Source organism: Rhinolophus hipposideros (assembly GCF_964194185.1).
Source record: "Rhinolophus hipposideros genome assembly, chromosome: 1".
Lineage (NCBI taxonomy): Eukaryota > Metazoa > Chordata > Mammalia > Chiroptera > Rhinolophidae > Rhinolophus > Rhinolophus hipposideros.
In genome coordinates, this window is record NC_138047.1 from 55068937 (window position 1) to 55088975 (window position 20039).

Genomic DNA, 20039 nt, shown 5'->3' on the forward strand with positions numbered 1-20039 from the left:
GTGTTTATAAAGTCTACAATACTGAACAGTAACATCCTAGCCTTCACATGCACTCAGTACTCACTCACTGACTCACACAGAACAACTTCCAATGAGGGCAAGTTCCCTACACCGATGTACCATTTTTTATTTTTTATATTGTATTTTTACTGTACCTTTACTATGTTTAGATATAGAAATACCATTGTGTTACATTGCCCACAGTATTCAGTACAGTAACATGCTGTACAGGTTTGTAACCTAGAAGCAATAGGCTATACGACATACAGGCATCCCTCCTTCTATTGCACTTTGCTTTATTGTGCTTCACAGGTGTTGCATTTTTTTTTTTTTTTTTTTACAAACTGAAAGCAAGACCCTCACCAGCAAAAAGACTGTGACTTGTTTAATTGCAATTATTGCTTGATTGTTGATAGTCTGAAACCAAACTTGCAATATCTCTGAGGTAGCCTAGGTGTATAGTTGGTTATATCATCTAGGTTTGGGTAAGTGTACTCTATGTTTGCATGACAAAACCACCTAATAATGCATTTCTCAAAATGTATCCCAGTCGTTAAGCCATGTATGACTATATTAAGAAATAAGATTTTATTGGGTAGGGTTGAACTTTGGTGTGCCACTAATCATTATAATACCTAAGATTTTTTTTAGCCCACCTAAGAACTAATTTTTGTCCCCTTGAGGGCAACACTCCTCCCACCCACAACTGAGAGTGCATGCCATAGAGTAAGGGGGAAACAGGTATTATTAGCATTTTCTGTTATATGGTGCACATTTTTGGACTGGTTTCTAGATGGATGATTAATGCTGAAATACAACCATTACAGAAATCTTTGAAGAACACTTGTGGTGATACAGCTTATCCATTTGGCTATGCTTAATTTTGGTAATGACTGTGACCATGCATAGGGTGGAGACGGGTTCAGGTCCAGCTTTGCTACTCAATGGCCTTGCAAAATACTTAATTTCTGTAAACCTCAGTTCCCTCTGCTGAGAAAATTATTACTGACCTCACAGGTTTTTAAAATTAACGGCAACAATACATGATGAACTGCAAAGCACCACAGAACTAGTAACCGTTCTTTCTCGCAAAGAAAGGAAGATGGAAACTTCTTAGGATAAAGACTAAGGCCCAGCATGGTCTGCCCCTGCCCACTGCTCCAGCCCTTTCTTGCATAACTGTGCTCCATCACATTTTCTTTCTTCAGTTCCTCAAAGGGACAATGCTCCTTTCATCACACTGTTTTTGCTCATGCTGTTTCCCTGCATGGAATGCTGTGCCTGCTCCGTCTCCCTACCCTACTGCCTGGTAATCTTAGCCATCTTAGATATCCAGACTGGCATTTATTTCCCCTGGGAAGTCTTCTCTGATGCACAGACTTGGTCAGGTCTCCCACTATCTGCTCTCATGGCACCTCCCTCCTGTTGTCATTCAGCTCACATCAGGGCAATGTTAAGTTTATCTGTAATCTTATGGTTAACATCTCTTTCTGCCACAGGAAGGAAGGCGTGTGAGCGTCCATACCTGAGCCTGGCACACAGTAGGTGCTCAGTACATAGGTAGGTGTACAGGAGTGAGAGGAGCCAGCGCACTGCGCCTGTGAAGAGCTGCCTGGCTCCTCCAGGGGGCAGATCAGGTGACCTCCCTGGGAGCTGAGGTGGGCGCACTGCGCATGCCCTGCCGGCCAGCTTCCAGAACCTTCCGTGGGGAAGCGACGACCTCAACTTGCCCACCTCACGCCGCGCTTGTGCCGCGTCCCTGCCGCCTGCGCTAATCCTGCCGGGAGAAGCACGTGGTTGGGGGAGAAGGTAGTAGTTGTGCCCGTGGGGATCTCTCCGGAGCGGGGCCGGTTTTGCAGTTTCCACACCAGGCTTAGGTTGAGGCCGGAGGGAACCATGGCCTTGGAAGGGCCTGGTCGCTGGGGCGGAGGCCGCCAGGCGAGGCCTAGGAGGGCCCTTGGTCCGAGAGCTGCGGTGACTGGGTCAGAGGCCTTTTGGACGAGAGAAAGGAGGTGTTGGGGGTCAGTCGGGCGTCTCTGGGACCCAGTCTCACCGTGCAGAAGGGGCCGATTTCCGCTGGTGACCAGCGGGACGGGAGGGAGCCTCCGGAGGCCCCGCTGAGCGGCGGGGCGGTGCCGGTTAAGCACGTCCCAGGTTTGGGGGGGCCCGAATTTGGGGGGGGCGCTGCCCTCCACCTGGGCCTGTTCAGTCCCGTGTTTCCCACGCCTCCTTTTGAAAGTTGTCCTGAAAACTCTTGAGAGAAAACATGTTTCTGACTGGGCCGAAGGACAGAGCAAATCCCACAAAAGTGGTGTTTATGGCTCCGCAGGGCTTTTAGGAGAAACAGAAACCTGATGAGATTTCACAGACATATCTCACAGTCCTGGGAAAGGAGCCAAGGTTTATCAGCGCCTTGAAATAAACAGATGATTACTAATTTCCCTTTGGACAGAGTCTTAACCTTTTTTTGCCTTGAAAAATTCCAGTTCTTGTCCCAGAGGAAGCACTGCAGATGTAACCTCACAAGACTTAACGAGCAGGGTTCTGTTTTCACATGGGCTCCCCGGCCTCCGCCTTCCGTCTTTTTGGTTATGGAACCAAGTGTGGTCTGTTTAGTTGTGTACACAGCGTGACACACTCTGTCACAGTGAAAATAACAGTGTTCCTTTTCACTTGTCAAAGGAGAAGTTTCTCTCATAGTGAAACCCCACCCCCCCAGCCTCTCTGAATTTCTTCCAGTGTGGACTTTCCCTCCCCTCAACAGCTATTGCTGGTACCGAAGGATGCTGATTTGAAAAGGGTTTATTTCTTGCAAGTCTCAGAAGCCCCTAGGTAGCATTCTGATTTTCCTTTCTTCCTCTCCCCATGCAGGGAATCATAACCGTTCTGCCAAGCTCTTATCGTGTGGTAAAGTGGCTGCAAGCAAATCATAGTTGTGGGGGGTGTCATGTCCTGTCTGCATCTCAAGTAACAAAGAGAAAGAAACAAGTTCTTCCTTTACTGGTTTATGTTTTTTATCAGAAGCTTAAACGCTGTACTCAATCTGTGAATGGACTCTAGCGCAAGGTAATGGCAGGACATCATTTAGAGGACAGCTGTGGCTAAATGTTAGCAGTGACATTTTTGCTGTGTGTCTTTTTGCAAGTCAGCTTACAGTCTGATGACATGTAGCCAGAGTCATTAAGAAGCTACTGCCTAACTTTGAAAACTTATCCTGAAAAAGGAGAAAATAACTTTGTTTAAAACAGCCATATTAAAGTGATTTACGTTAAAATTACTATCTAAGTGACTTTACAAGAAAAAAAAGCCATGTTCTTGAAACCCTTCGTTTTAGTGTTTATCGTTCATTTATTTCATTCATTAAGTTTTTATTATGATGATTCCAGACTCTGAGGATGCAAATATGAATGATAATCTCTGCCTCCACAGTTTAGTGGGGGGAAAGCTGCATGTAAATTAGCAATTACTGTAGAAGAAGTGGTAAGATAAAGGATCGTACTCAGTTAATGGAGGCTCAGAGAAGGCAACTGTGGCTGATGGGCTCAAACACAGCTAGCTGTCTGGATTAGGTCTGGAAGGGAGAATTGGTTGGAATTTGTTACTAGAAGAAGGTGTGTGTGGGTGTGGGGGATTCTGATTTCTACATATAATACTGGTTTCTACTTTTATATGATGTAGATAATTCCATAGTTGATTGTTTCAAACTGTGAACTATTGCCTGATATTGAAGAAAGTGTGGATTTAAGTTATTTGATCTCCCAATTAATATCTAACTCTCCCAACCAAACTTTGTTAAATAGTGATTTTTCTCCAGTTACAATCAGATAGAGGTTGGGGCTGGAGTCATCTAGACATTCAAAATGGCATCATAGGCTTTCTCCATGTAGCCTTTTTCTCCGGCAATATAGCCTAGATTATTAGTCCCTGAACATTACTCCATGTGACCTCTTTCTTCAGCTATATAACCTGTCTTAATTTCTCCTTTATTCTTGAAGGATAATTTTGTCAGATGTAGAATTCTTGGTTGATAGATTTTTTTCTTTCAGCAACTTAATTATGTCATCCTTCTGCCTTGTGGCCTCCATTGTTTCTGGTGAGAAATTGGTTGTTAATCTTATTGATGATCCATTGAATGTGATGAAATAGTTCTCTCTTGGTGCTTTCAAGATTCTCTCTTTGTCTTTGAGTTTTGACAATTTGTCTATTATGTATCTCAGTGTAGAGCTTTTTGAGTTTATCTTTCTTAGAGTTTATTGAGCTTCTTGGATGTATAGATTCATATATTCCATCATTTGGGAAGTTTGGGGATGGGTTTTTTTTGCCCCTTTCTTTCTCTTCTTTTTCTGGGGCTCACGTTATGAGTAATATTACTTGACAGTATATCATAGGTCCCTTAGGCTCTGTTCACTTTTCTTCATTAAGTTTTTGTTTCTGCTCCTCAGTAATTTCAATTATCTTGTCTTCAAATTTGGTGATGCTTTCATCTACTGTCCCAAAACTGCTGATGAACCCCTCTAGTGAATTTTTCATTTTAGTATTTTATTTTTCAGTTCCAGAATTTCCGTTTAGCTCCTTTTAATAACTTATCTTTATTGATAGTCTCAATGATGTGTGAATCATTTTCCCAGTTTCCTTTTATTCTTTGTACATGGTTTCCTTTAGCTTTTTGAGCATATTTAAGACAGTTGATATAACATCTTTTTCAGTAAGTCCAATGAATGGGCTTCCTCATAAATAGTTTTCTGTCAATTTATTATTTCTCTTCGACTGGGCCATATTTTTCCTGTTTTTTTTATTTGTTTTCTGTATACTTTGTGATTTGTTGTTGACAGCTAAACATTCTGAATATTATAATGTAACTCTGGAAATCTAATTGTCCCACTCTTCAGGGACTGTTGATTTTGCTTTTTGATAGCTAGAACCATCTATTTGTTACTTTTCCAAATATTTTTGCAAAGTGGGTATTCCTTGTTGTGTGTGGTCACTGAAGTTTCTGTTTCATTATCTCTGGTCAGCCAATGACCTGATCTGTGTCTATAAATATAGGTCATTAGAAGTAGAATGATAAAGTCTGCTCATGTGTGTTAGGGTAAATTTATTCAAAACAAATTTAAGGAAGTTATCTTTAAGACCTGAATCAAAATTGAATTCCAAAAATTACTTTTGGATAACCTCTCAAAATGAGGACATTAGATCTCATCCTTTTCAATGTATACTTAATTCATACCTGAAGTAAATAAAGATCTTTTTCTTTTTTTAATATATCTGTGTCCACAACCTAATAACCATCCCCTTCTGTACCTCAAGTCAGAATCTAAATGGTGTTATTTTGAACATGCTCTTGTTTTCTATTTGAGATCAAGAGACTCTCAAGTCATCAGATAGAGGAAATAGCAGATGCAACAAAAGTTAGCTTCCAGGAACTAACAGCCTCTTTTGTATTACAGTATAGTACCACAGAAATCAAACTTGATTTTAAAATAAAACGTATACTTCCCTTGAAACCAAAAATGACTGTTAAGCGTATTGCAAACAAATGTTAATATATAGCATTAATAATAAGGCTTACTCTAAAAACTTGTTTGTTCTATCTTCTGAAAATCCCCACCAGCTAGGAGGATTGTATAAAACTTCATTTTTTTGTAGTTTTTATTACAAAAATAATGGTTGTTACTGTTTTGTTTTCAGTTACAAAATTGAATGTGCTTTTTAAAACTACTTTTGCCTCTCATTCGAGATTCAAATGTACTTCTCCTGGTAGAAATAATGGTAGGGCTCCCAGTTGAAAATTGTGCTCTAACACTGTCAGCTCATGTTATGATGTCTACCATTGTAGATATGTTTTTTGTATTTTACTTTTCTCCTCTGGTATTGTGGTATTTGTTAATTAGGCTTTATATTAGGTTGGTGCAAAAGTAATTGAGGTTTTTGCAATTATTTTTAACCTTTCAAATCACAATTACTTTTGCACTAACCTGATAGTGACTCTCATGTCATTTGTGAAAATTTATTTGTTGTCACTTTGATTGTAATTTTTTCCTTTGAGTGATTTAGCTAGATATAGACATATTACTTATACTTCTGTTTTCCAAAAAAAAAAAAGTATAATTCCAGTTTAATTAGTTTTATTTTTTATTTTTGGGGGGTACATATTTTTTAAATGTATTGGAGTGACAATGATTAGTAAAATTACATAGGTTTCAAGTGTGCAATTCTATAATACATCATCTATATATCACATTAGTTTTTATATTTACATTTTAAAAAAATCATAAAACTTCCAATACCTGAGGATCTGTGACTTGGGAATTTAATGTTTGTGGTATTTTCTATCTCAATCCATTCTTTCTTTCCAAGCTAAAGAATTGTTTTACTTAGATCCAGAGGTATGTTGTGGTATTTATAAATATCTATACTGGATTGTGTGTATGGATGGTATATGTCTACAGTGCATTTTATGTGATTCTTGCTTCCTGGCAAGCTAAACTTCTGCATTCTCAATGAGAAGTTGACTTAGAGTTCTATTATTTTGAACAGACAACTACTTCAAATTCTGCTTCCTTTGTCAAATCTTCCTTGAATATACCACAGCTCTGTCATCTATCCCTTTCCTGAATAACTCTTACACTTATTCTAGCATTTACAATGTTGAGTCTTTTACCCGAACCCCCATTAGTATTCCTTTGAGTGATGATGAGCAGCAACAAGAATAGATGAGACAATATGGATCCATATGCATATTATTTATACTGATTACCAATCATCAGGAGATATAACTGAGGTATTTAAATTCATTAGTATAATTCCTTGTAACTGTCATAGAAGATTCCTTTATGGATTATTAAAGTAATTGAACAAGAAGACCATTAGATTGAGGTAATGGTAATGCCTTGGTAACGTACATAAGCAAACCAAAACCTAAGCCAGAGTCAGTGCACTTGAATCTGAGAAAACGAAACTTAATAAACAATCACAAAAAGCCAACTGGGATTTCCGAAATAAGAAAAGTGCTTAAGCTATAGCCATCAGATAACTTTCTTGCTTTGTTTTCATGTCTTCTCTATAAAAACTTCTCCCCTAACTCCTGTCAGTGGAGCGTTCCTAAGCTGTGATGAATTAGGATAGAGTCAAGTTTTTTTAACCACTGTAAGTTATAAAACTCTTGTGAGATTCTGGTAAAAGCTATAGATAGGTACATTTATACATTTTGCTTATTATTTTAGGGAAGTTGTTAAGCCCCCAAACCCACACATCCCAAGAAAAAAATCTGCTTTGGGGACAATGACATTGCAACGATGCTTTAACTCTCCTTAAGTTCACATTGATGTTGAACTTTTCAGCTTCTTCTTTTCACTCCCTTTCCCATTCTAAAGTTAATTGAGTGAGTTTCTACCTTACATCAAAGACTAGAAAACAAGATGGCCAAGCTATGCTGGCTATAATGAGATTTGAGAGTCCTGGGAAAATGCTGCATAATATGTAAACAGCATTCTTGTGTCTATCACAAGTGAAAATAAAAGACAAGGGTTTGTGGGGTTTTTTTAATTTTGAAAGTATCTTTTGATGAAACCCTGGAGGGTATGGATTTCCCCTCCTCTTAATAGCTATTGCTGCTATTACAGCATTAAACTTGGTTTTGAAACATTTTTATTTTTGAAAGCCATTTAATACCCTTAGTTCTCTTCCCATTGAGGGTTTCTCATAATCTAGTAAACTATTTGCCAGTACACGTGTTGGATAATGCAATGAGAAAAGGTCATCGTTCCTTCTATTGCCTATCTGGTGATTCAACTAAACTAGTAAGCTTTCTCTTTATTTCCAAGTTCACTTTCTCCTAAGGTTTAAGAACTATCTCAGATTTGTCTTTGGAGGGAACACCGATTTCTGAAGGATTCTCGCTATGGCAAAAGGCAGTAATTCATTTATTAATTCAGCCAACAAACATTGAGCATTACAGCACACCCAGTACTTGGTGCTTTGTAGGTACGAAGGATACAGTGGTAAGTAAGACAGGTGTAGTCCCTGCTCTCATAGGACTTTCTGGGGACAGAGAATATATAGATCAAGAAATAAAAAAATACATATTTATAGATAATGCTAAAGGCTATAAACAAAATTAAAGGAGGTTAAAGAGATTGAGAGTGATAGAAATGGTGCTATTTTCAATAGATTGGTGAGGAAAATCTTGTCTGAGGATGGTGATACTAAACAGAGACCTGAATAAAGTGAAGGAGTGAGCTATGGAAATGATGGGCATATGTTCGCTGTGCTTGAGAAGCAATAGGAGGGCTGTATGGCTGGAGGAGAAAGGTGGAGGGAGAGAATAGTCAGAATGAAGTGGCAGAGTTCTGTAGACGTTTATAGACTATGATGAAGAATTTTGGATTTCGTTTCAAGTGTGATGGCATGCTATTGGAAGGATGAGACCAGGGGAGAGCCGTAATCTTATTTATGGTTTAAAAATATTATCCTGACTGTTGTGTATAGAATAAATGGCTGTTATGCCACATCAGTCCTGAAAGCATCTTGTATAATGGGACTTCAGTTACAAGGAATATGGTAATTCTCAAACTAATTTTTCTCTATCCATCTCAACTTCTCTAGGCTATGGATTCTCCAATTTAAGCTTTTTATGAAATAAATGTCCCAGTCAAGTGACCCAGCAGACACTTTATTTTAGTTAAAATTACTTTATTACCTTTTGGTCTCTCAACAGTAAAATAATCTTTCTAAATATTTCCAGGAAATTACACCATTTTTTTTACCTTGAAAAACATCCAGCATATTTGTCTTAAATAACATGCAGAGCATATATCTAGGTTAAAACATTTCTCCCATTGTACATTTGTGTGTAGTACTTAATTACACAAGTTATTCCATATGTACTGAAAACAATATAAGAAACATATACATTTAAGAGTTCTACTTTGCATGTACAGTCTTTCATTAAATAATACTATTTTCACACACATTTCCAGATATTTCAGGCTTATTCTATGTATTTGGAATATATATATATATCTCCACCAGAAGAATCTGAGCGCCTTGGAAAGATGGCAGTAGAAGCCCATGAAGTGAAGATTTTTCTTTAAAAAGCAGACTGTATTATCACTGTGATTGCATTCCCTTTAGTTATTTGAGATTCTGAGAATTCTGATAAGCATAGAGGAAGAAAGATCTCTTAATAACCTTTAGAAGGTAGGAAAGGTGAAGAAAGCAGGGCCAGGACTGGCACATTCACTAAGAATGAAACACTGAGAATAGCTTATAGTGTAGTGTCAGGTCAGAGTTACTGCTGAACAGCTCTGGATGATGAACCATCCACCTCCCTGCAGGATTAACACCTAATTTGGTGATGGATTGGTCAGCTTGTAGGAGAACTGCAGTCCAGGGTACATAGGGAAATGATGACAGAGGCAGCCTCTCTCTGGTCCATCCTTATCAGGGGTGCTGTGATTATGCTTTTCTTTGTGTTTGGGGAGATCTTTTAGACCTGTAAGAAGAGAAAGAGGATGTAAAAATGTATACTTTCAACTCTGGCTTCAGTCTGGGTTCTACTTGGAGCTAACTGACTTCATAGATAACCCTAAGTCCTCAGGTGATATGTGTGGTGAGCTTTCTTGCTGGTATTCGATCATTGTGGATTACAGGGCCTGCTTTTTTTATGGCCAGGAATTACTTCGGTGAAGTTTGGCAGCTTGTCTTGGATAGTTATCGCTCTGACTCAAGGTTGAAATGACCTATTGCCACTTTTAAACAGTCAGGGTAACTTTTGATACCACAGAAGATGGCATCTTAGTATATAAATAAATGGAGGTAGGGGAGAGCTCATAATGGGAACACGCTTTTGAACCAAGTATCCTACGGGAAAGCTCAATGCAAATATTTCTAACTTCTCAAGATTGACATTTCTTAAAGAGCAGTTTTTCTGCAAGCAAACCTACCTTTCCTTGCTAAGTGCATTCACTAAATTCTCGGTGGCCTTAGACTCTGGATTCAGACATTTTTGCTTCTTGCTCTTTTTCATTGTGACACTGTAGAAGTAAATAGGAGAGAAAATAATTAAAATAACATTGGGTCAATAATAGAGATAGGATACAGTTTTTAAGTCAGACCTTTAAGTTTCATTCTACATGTTTCCCTTTGCTATACAGAAGTCTTAAAATCATCACAAACCCTTTACTAATCTTTGTGGTTATTGTATATTTTTATATGATTACAACCAGGGAAATGATCATCAGATGGTATTTTACTCACATGATCTCAACATGTGGACAAGATGGACTTCTAGGAATCACTTCAAGTTTTTCTAAGGACCTTGGATTAATAGGTTTATCACTCCTCTTGATGCAGATACAGCGTGTAGATCTAGAGAGGGGCATTCCTGCAGAAAAAGAGACAGGTATGGCAGGGGAGATTAGCACAGTTTTCATTTTAGGCATTTAATGTGGATTAGGTAGTACTTAGCAAAACCTGTATCCCTCTGTCATCATATAGTCACTTAATCTGAGAAGGGATGAGCCCATTATAATACAGCTCTGAATGATTAATTGATTATCTGAAAGAATGTAATTGCAATTTACTGATTTTACAGTCATACCCTTTAGCACAGTTTATATGATAAATTAAGCTAACTAAGGAGGTATCTGTGTCATCTTCTCTCTCCTTATTCCTTCCCATTTTCTATCTATCCTCCTCTTCTCCTTCCTCTTTTCCTCCCATCCTTCTCCTCTTTTTTATTCCACTTGCTTCTCTGACTATAAACTCAGAGAACAGAGTGAATCTCTGTTCATTTACCCTTCATTTATAGACAGACTTTTGCAAGTACACTATTTGCAAATACAACTTTTACAAAAAAACTTTTGCAAATACACTATTTCTGTATTTGTAGAATTTATACCCAGTCCTATTGCTGACCTTACAAATTAAATGCCTCTTGATGTTCCTTACCTTGAGTTCCACTCAGAGTCAGAACGAGAAGGCAGAAAATAAGAACAGCACTTTGGTTCATGGTGCTGTGACTGGAGATTCCTCTGCGGCAAGCTAAGAACGTCTAAGCAGTTGAGAGATGGCTCAGAAAACGTGGGGCTAGGATGCAGTATTTATTTGTAAAGGCACTTTCCCTCTCTAACTCTGATTGGATAACGTTACAGTTAACTCAGCAAAACCTCTGTTCCTTGGGGGAAGTCCCATGTTGCAGAATTGAAGGTATTATTTGTATTGTGGCTTCCGAGTTATGGAATTTCCCTCCACCCTCTTATTTTCAATAAGAGGGAGTTAGATTTCACTTTCCAAATCGTGAACTATTTCTTGAAAAAAAGAACTTTATTGCATATAGAAATAATTTTTAAAGGGCTCTTTGATTCTCATCTTTTACTTCCTACAAAATAAAAATGCCAAAGTCAAAGCCCTAAATACAGTTTTAAAATGAGTATGTCTTAATATTGTGTTTTGAGTACATTTTAATTTGTAGCAGTAAGGTGTGAATAGCACTATTTTACATGTATTCACTTATGGGTTTCACAGATGTCATTTACTTTCTCATTTTATGTCTACAATAGCCCTGTATGAAGATAGGAAAATTATTTTCATTTTATATATAGAAGAATAATGTCAGATGTTAGATAATTGTGTTAGGTCATACAAAGGTTACCATTCACTTATCTTAACTGTGATTTTTTTCTCTCAACAGTTATTTTGTAATTACTTTTAGAGGCTAAGTAACTTTTAAAAAACTCTGCTAAGCAATTAATAAAATCCTCAGTATTAGCAATTTTTCATCTTTTGTAGGTAAATCTAATTTTTGAAAATTTGCCCTTTGATCAAATACTATGAAGTAATAAGTCTGGTCTTCTTGGACAAGGTTAAAGATATGGAACTGGCACATTTCAAAGAATTACAGAAATGTTTTGACCATTCATAGCATCATTAGAATAAGGGAATAGCCTCTAACATAACTATTTTGAGGCAAAACACTACCCACTTGGATGTCTGATTTCTGGCATGTTAGTAAAAAAGTTTCATGTATTATAGTCAATCCTTGAATAAAAATATAAGATAGCATAAAAAATGGAGTAAGAAAAGGATTCATAGCTATAATAGGCTTATTGCAAAAACAAAGGAATTTTTGAAGAAATAAATTTAAAAGAGGGACATGAGTAGAGACAGACCTTGGAAGAACAGAATAGAAACAGAGGTTGATTTAAGATGGGTACAGCTTTAAGAAGACTGTCAAATGCAAAGCAAAGAAAAAAGTATTGAATTGATAACAGCGATAACTGAAATTAGCACAATTTCAACTGGATAACAGATAGGGACAAAACTTGGTGTCTTATCTTAGCATTAGTACTTGGCTGATTTTTCATGGTGGATAACATCAGTAGGATACCCATATAGTGGAACGTGTTTTGGGCCTCAGAGTGAAGTTCAGCAGTATCCAAGTCTGGTTGTGTGCTCTGTAAGTGATTGGTAACAGGAGATCCAAGATGAAATACTGTTCCAAATGCGGGTATCACTCTGCAATGGGAAATCTGAGGCGGGTGATGCTTGGAACCTAGGGAAATATCCGAGAGGCCTTTTCAATCAGCTAGGCTGCAGCAATGTAGAGACAGGCAGGGACAGTCAGTGCTTCCATTGTAGGATGACCGGGCAGGTACTGGCCCAAAACTTGGCAAAGAGGCCAAAATCTGCAAACTGGGCACACTTGGGACCTTGTCAAATGCAGGCACTCCATCAGAACAGTGAGTGCACTATTGCTTGGGGCAGGCAGAAATTGCTGGAGTGCTGAATTCCAGGTCAGTCTGTTCCAGGGACTGGAACGGAGCCAAATTTTCAAGTGGGTAAGTTAGTGGACTTAGCTGTGCGAAACTGGAAAGACAAAAGGAAAGGAAACGAAGCAGGGAATAATAGAACCCGAAAGACTCCCCCAGCAAAGAGGCTTTCTTCTGATGAGGGAAAGGCTTACGAGAAACAGTGACATGGAAGGGCCTTCCCAATAGCTGTTTGTGCAGAATAAAAATTGAAGTATGAGTGAAATGCCAAAAATTTTCAGAAAAATGTCTGACATCATGGGTGCAAGAGGTTCTGAACAGTTCAATGTTCAACAATAAAAAAGGTGCATGATGGTAATTTTGTTTTTGTTAGTGTCGCAGTGCTCAGCTAAGATGCTGTCTATATAAAGAGGAGAGTTGAGGCAGATACCTGCTGAGTGGACTAAATATCTATTATTAATGAGAAAATATGTTGTATTCATTTAGTTGAGTTTTAATTAAATATTACATAGCGTTAACTATGTGCCAGGCATTGTTTGAAGTGCTTTATGAATATCGATTCATTTAATCCTTAAATAATGACTCATTTAACCCAGTGCTCTAGTGCTAGAGTCCATATTCTCGACTTTGTCATGCTGCCTGCCTCTTCAGAGAGAACATTGTTCTTGAGTTGGATTTCTGATTTCCATTCTGTCTTAATTGGCTGAAGCCATCTTTGAGGTTATTTTGGTACATTAATAATTAAACCCCTAGAAAAGGTTTAAAATGGATCTTACACTGTATTTCATACTAAAATGAAAAATGTTGTGGTATACATATGTTATACAGATATGTATACAGAAATACACGTGTTAGGCAGTAAACAATCACATAGATACACATTTATTCACTTACAGTATTTTTAAAAGGAAGTTTTTTTTTTATCTAAAAGAGACCATGTTCATTTGAATTCATTTTAAAATTTATTGAGCATAGTGCATCCTGGAATTTTTGTGACTGGGGGAAAGACATACATATTTCTTCCAAAGTTCTGAAATTTGTATTATAATTGTGTTAAAATATGTAAGTTTGTGCATTTTTATTTTAAGAGATGGATTTTATTGTAACTTTTAAAATACCACAAATAGATCTTATCCAGTATCTTGTGATTTCTGCAACTAGAAAACTAGTAGATTTTATTTATAAATAAAATACATATTTTTTATTTGTGTATAACCTACTGAACTGTTCTTTTATCAGAAATATATATGCCTTCCAAAACTTTTCTAATATTCTTATTTTTAACTGTTGTGGGTTGCTGAATCATTATAAAATATCCTTCTTTGTCTCTACTAACAATTTTTGTCTATTAGTGGAGATAGTCCAGCTCTCTTTTGGTTGCTGTTAGCATAGTACATCTTTTCTATTCTTTAACTTTTAATCAGTTGTGCCCTTCAATAAATTATGTCTTCTGTAAAAAGTATACAGTTGATCATGTCTTTTTAAATCCATTCTGCCAATCTCTAGCTTTTGATTGGAGTATTTAGTCCATTTACATTTAACATAATTAGCAATAAGGTCAGACTTACATCTGCCATGTTTCTATTTATGTCTTGGCTCTTTTGCTTCTCTATTCCTCTCCAACTGCTGCCTTTTGTGTTAGTTATTTCTAGTACTGTATGTCATTTTAATTCCCTTTTTTAAATGGCTTTATTGAGATATAATTTACATACACACAATTAACCCACCTAAGACATGGTTTCAATGACTTTTAGTATATTCAAAGAGTTGTGTAACCATCACCATAATCAATTTTAAAACATTTTCATCACCCCATAAAGAAACTATACATCCCTTAGCTATCACCATCCAATATTCCACCCTTTCTAGCCCTAGATAACCACTGATTTACTTTCTCTGTATATTTTCCTATTCTGGACATTTCATATGACTGGCATCTTTGTAATTTACTATGTATATTTTTGGGTTGTTTTCTTAGTGATTACCTGGTGATTATAATTAACATCTTAGCTTAAAACAATATAGTTTAATTTAATAAGAATTTAATTTCAATAGTATACGATAACTGCTCCAATATAGCTCTGTTTCCTCACCCCTCATTCGTGTTCTTTTCATACAAGTTAAATCTTTATGCATTATAAGCCCATTAGTACAGTTTTTAATTATTGTTTTATATAGTTGTCATTTAAATTAGATAGAAAAGATACAATCATATTATCTTTCATATTTACCTATGTAGTTCTCCTTACTGATGCTCTTGGCTTCTTTTTATGGATTTGAGTTACTGTCTAGTGCCCTTTCATTTAAGCCTTCCTTTCAGTACTTCCTTTCAGTATTTCTTGTAGAGCAGGTCTGCTAGTGATATTCTCTCTTCAGGGAGATATTGTTTATCTGAATGTTTTCATTTTTAAAATACAACAGTTTTATTGAGATATAATTTACATACCATGTAATTCACCCATTTAAAAATACATGGTTCAATGATTTTTAGTATATTCATAGAGTTGTGCAACAGTCATCTTCATTTTGAAGGATCATTTTGCAGGATATAGAATTCTTGGTGACAGTATTTTTCTTTTAGTACTTTGACTACGAGGTGTGATTGAAAAATACAGTGAATATTTAAGTAAAAAAATGTATTACAGTAAAAGGCACATTGCCATTAATGCCCCTCAAAATACTCCCCCTTGCTTCGAACACACTTATCCCGTAATTCTTGCCACTTTCTGCAGCAGTTCCGGAAGTCCTCTTTCATGAGTGTCTTGACTTCATCCTCCGTATGACAATGCTCCATGTCACACATCACTTCTGGTACAGCAGTTTCTGTCAAATAAAAACATTGCAGTGTGTCCTCACCCACCTTATTCACCAGATCTGGCACTGTATGACTTCTGGCTCTTCCCCAAACTCAAAATGACCATGAAACGAAAACGTTTTGAATCGATTCAGGATATCAAGGCAACCACAACAGCGCAACTAAAGACACTTATGAAAGAGGACTTCAGCACTGCTTCAGAAATTGATAAGAACGATGGGATAAGTGTGTTCAAAGTGAGGGGGAACATTTTGAGGGGGATTAATGGCAATGTGTCTTTTACTGTAATACATATTTTTAATTTAAACCTTCACCGTTTTTGTTTTTTTTATCACACCTCATATGTCACTCCATTGCCTTCTGGCCTCCGTGGTTTCTGATGAGAACTTAGTTATTAATTTTATTGAGACTCCTTTGTATGTGATGACTCAATTTTCTCTTATTGCTTTCAGGATTCTCTCTTTGGCTTTGGCTTTTGATAGTTTGACACTATGATGTGTCTAGGTGTGAGTGTTTAGAGTTTATAGAACTTCTTGGATGTGCATATTAATGTTTTTAATCAAATGGCCATTTGAGAAGATTTTGGCCATTCTTCAAATATTCCTTCTGCCCCATTCTTGCTATTTCTCTCTCCTCCCGTTATACTTGATGGTGTTTCATACATCTCTGAGACTCTATTCATTTTTCTTTATTCTTTTTACCCTGTTCTTCAGAATGAATAATTTCAATGAATTTATCTCCAAGTTTGCTAATTCTTTCTTTTATCAGTTAAAATCTGCTGTTGAAGCCCTCTAGTGAATTTTTCATTTTAGTTATTATTTTTCAAATCAGAGTTTCTATTTTGTAATTTCTTTTTATTGATATTCTCTACATGGGTTGATGTTTTCTCATATTTTGTCTTAATTCTTTAGACATGGTTTCCTTTAGTTCTTTGAACATATTTATAATAGCCAATTTAAAGTCTTTGTCTGGTAAGTCCAATGAAGAAATCCCAGGGACAATTTCTGTTGACTGCTTTCCTCTTTATTTGCATGTCTTGTCATTTTTTTTTCTTGTTGAAATTGGAAATAATGTGACAACTCTGGAAATCAGGTTCTTCCCTTCCTCAGGATTTGCTGTTGTTACTGTTTGATGCTATTACTGTTTGTTTGTTTAGTTACTTTCCTGAACTAATTCTGTAATGTCTTTATTATTTATTGTGTGTAGCCATTGAAGTCTTTGTTCAGTTAGCTAATTGTCAGCTAATGATTGGGCTAAGATTTCCTTAAAGGTCTTGGACCAATAAGCCTCCCAGCCTTTACTGAGGAGCTTTGTGTATGTGTTGGGGTACGCTGTCAATGCTCTGGTAAACAGTTTACAATTCTGTCTTAGCCTTCACTTCCTGTTTGTACAGAACCTCAAAGTCAGTTTGAGGTGAGAGATTGGGGCCTTCCCAGGTCTTTTCTGAATATGCACATACAGGTGGCCTTCTAGATTGCTAGGAATATGTTGGAGCTTTTCAAACACACTATAAACATCTCTTTCTCCAGTCTTTACTTTGCAGCCTACTGTTAGACTCTGGTATAGCCACCTCAGATAGTTAACTATTGTGAAACAGTTGCTTCTGATTGTTTTCAGTGAAGTCCTAGAGGTAGGGCAGTTTGCACCAAATGAGCTCAGCATCTGGTCAGATCTGTGAGCTTTTAAGAAAGCTTTCAGGCAAGTCAGTAGTGATCGTCATCAGAATGGGGCTTTTGAAGGGCTCCAAACCTATTCTGCCACTCCATTGGTTTCTAGGTGGCTTTTCAGGGGGTCTATAATTGTGAGGCTCTTTTTCAAGGCTTCTATAGAGCAGAGGAGAGGGAAATGAGAATATGACAATGATAAATGCCACAAAGTTTTCCTATTGAGATTCAGCTGTTTCTTAGATATTCTCTGGATTGCTGTAAATCTTTGGCTAATTTCTAGTTAAGGAAGTATCTCATCTTTAGTTTCAGTTTCAAATGCTGTTGGTTAATCTTTGAGCCTCTAATTATGGCATTAGGACAAAACAAACAGTCTGCCTTGCCAGACTTGTTATAGAACCAGAAAAAAAAGTACTTTCCGAGAAACTAATGTGCTTAGAAGAAATTTCCTAAAAAGTGAGCAGGAGGAGTTCAGCGATTTCTGTAGACTGGAATCCCCTCAGCTGATGTACAGTACTCCTTGGAAAGTATGGGAGAGGAGGGCAAAGCTTTCCCTTTCATAGTTTTGACTGAGCTCCCACAAGATTCCCTTAGCTCATAGTGCCTAATAATACAGGTTACACGTTTTTGAATTATCCACTTGTCTTATCATTCACAGCTAGCCTGAGCAAAAGGGCAAAGTGGGTGGTGGACCCTGAAAATCATCATGCTTGGGAGAGCTGAGAAAAGTTTCTGTTTGGATCCATTTTAATCATGCAATGCTTTGCTTTCCTCACACTTAATGGAATGATGAGATGGGCTGGGAATTAGAGATACAGTGTATAGTTCTGTCTCTCACTTGTTTTGTGATTTTGGACAAATTTTTAGGCCTGTTTATGCTTCAGTTTTCTTATCTTCAAATGTACATTATGATACTTAACCCATCCATCTTTCAGGTTGCTCTAAAGTTGACAGGAGATTAAAAAGGTATTTTAACAAGTCTAAATGAATTTTTTACTGGCCAACATTTCAAAAATATAGCCAGCTCTCTGATCCAGTTTCAGTTTATCTCCTAGGTGCAACAAATAGTATTTTCTCTGTGGAGGATGCAGTTATTCATGTGGTAAGATGTATCTGTTAGTTTACAGCATTCACTAGCTAAGGCATTACTCTCCTAGTAGAACCGAGGGTTGAATCATGCAGCATTTACTCTTATTTAAGTAACCTGGCTTATGTACAATAAATAGAAGTTCACTGTGAATTTACAAAACAAGACCAAGATACCTATTTTTTCACTTCTTTTCATTGTACTGTAAGTCATAGCCTGAAAAATAAAACAAAAAGAGGAACTTAAAGCATTAAGAATTGGAAAGGAAGAAATAAAATTTTGCAGAAGATTACATAGAAAATCCAAAAGAATTTACTGTTTTAGAAATAATAGCAGAATTTATCAAAGTTAATGGATAGAAGGTCAATGTATTACACTTTCTACATCAGTAACAATTTAAAATGTAATTTTAAAAGGTAATTTACAGTAGCAACAATAAATACTTAAAAACATAAAATACTTAGGAATAAAACTAACAAAATCAAGCAAGACTTGTTTGCAGAAAATGTAGATGAATTTTTCTAAAATAATGTCAAGTAAAATAGTGTTGAGATTAAATACAGAATGATTACCCTTTTGATAAAGCTCTGCAAAGCTGAAGTTAAATACTTTGTTTACCTATGTGTATGTAAATAAAACTATTTTTAGAAAGCAAGGGAGTGATGGTTGCACAACAATGTGAATGTGCTTAATGCCACTGAACTATACACATAAAAATGGTTAAGATAGTAAAATGTTAAATTATTTGTGTTTTACAAAAGCAAGGGAATACTAGACGACACAGAATCCAGGATGATTATTTTGGGGTTAGAGGAGCAAGGGAACGGGATAGGGAAGGAACGCAGCTATGTTTTAAGTTATTGTTAATATTTCAGTTCTTGATTTGGGTTGTGAGTTCATGGGTCTTCATTATATTACAAACATATAAATATATGCATGTGTGGGTCAGAGATGACAAGGTATGTATATCAACTAAAATGATGGTTAATCCAAATCTGTATACCAGAGGTCCGTTACTAACCATTGTCAGTCACCCCAATAAAATTTAATTAAAAAAGAAAAAAGAAAATGGTAGAATTAAAACAGTTTTTCCAGAGTGTAAAAAAAAATTAATTTACCATAAAATTCTCATTTAAGAGAAATAGTTATGAGTAAGTTTTAGCTTCCTACTTCCTCCTTTGGAGAGGTGCCAAAGAAATGTGGGATAATTATGCCACTACTTTTCTGAGTCATTTCTTATCTTAATAAGAAATATTGGGAAGTTTCCAAGAATCTCTATTAAATTATAGCAATGTTTTGGCTTAACAGAGTGATCGATGAGTTTAAATCCTCATACTGCTCAGAGTGGGTCATTGAGTTGTTAATCCAGAGATAAAAGAACTGAAGGGGGAGAGATGGAAATAAATTGAATAGATGAGGTAGTAGCAGATAAAACCAGAGGATAGACAGAGAATAGAGAAGGAAGTGGGAATTGGTTTCCTTTTCTTTTCCTTTCCCTCCCAGTCCATCATTTTTCTCTTTTTTCCCCTCACTCTTCCTTTCTCTTTCTTTCTTTAACTCTCTTGTTTTTCTTTCTCTCTCCCTCCCTCTTTTTCCTTTTTCTTTTCTCTCTCTCTCTTTCTTCATGTCTCCAGTAGAGCAACAGTGGGTAATGATGTACTGACAAATCCCAATATAAGGGCGTCTCAAGTTATGCATGGTTC

The 20039-nt window shown here is 36.7% G+C and overlaps 2 protein-coding genes across 3 annotated transcripts in view; one reads left to right on the forward strand and one right to left on the reverse strand.

Annotated features, from left to right (window-relative positions):
- The first annotated feature begins 1670 nt into the window (after positions 1–1670).
- ART3 (ADP-ribosyltransferase 3 (inactive)) overlaps positions 1671–20039 on the forward strand; it is an 85747-nt gene continuing 67378 nt past the window's right edge. For both annotated transcript variants that reach the window (XM_081049352.1, XM_081049357.1), the window contains exon 1: positions 1671–1809. The gene's annotated coding sequence lies outside the window, so the exon portion shown is untranslated. The remainder of the gene's footprint in view (positions 1810–20039) is intronic.
- CXCL10 (C-X-C motif chemokine ligand 10) lies at positions 7901–11075 on the reverse strand. The gene is made up of 4 exons (XM_081050501.1): positions 10951–11075; positions 10258–10384; positions 9945–10034; positions 7901–9493 (listed from the first exon to the last, which is right to left on the reverse strand). Exons 1-4 carry the CDS (start codon positions 11009–11011, stop codon positions 9457–9459), a joined length of 315 nt encoding a protein of 104 aa, XP_080906627.1. The 5' UTR covers positions 11012–11075; the 3' UTR covers positions 7901–9456.

Bases quoted from the DNA above. Each gene is read 5' to 3' on its own strand.
- CXCL10 (XM_081050501.1), bottom strand. From the start codon at position 11,011: ATGAACCAAAGTGCTGTTCTTATTTTCTGCCTTCTCGTTCTGACTCTG. The intron at 10,385-10,950 runs GTAAGGAACATC...CTTTTTCTGCAG, and splicing joins GACTCTGAGTGGAACTCAAG to GAATGCCCCTCTCTAGATCT. The intron at 9,494-9,944 runs GTAGGTTTGCTT...CTCTTCTTACAG, and splicing joins AATGCACTTAGCAAGGAAAG to GTCTAAAAGATCTCCCCAAA.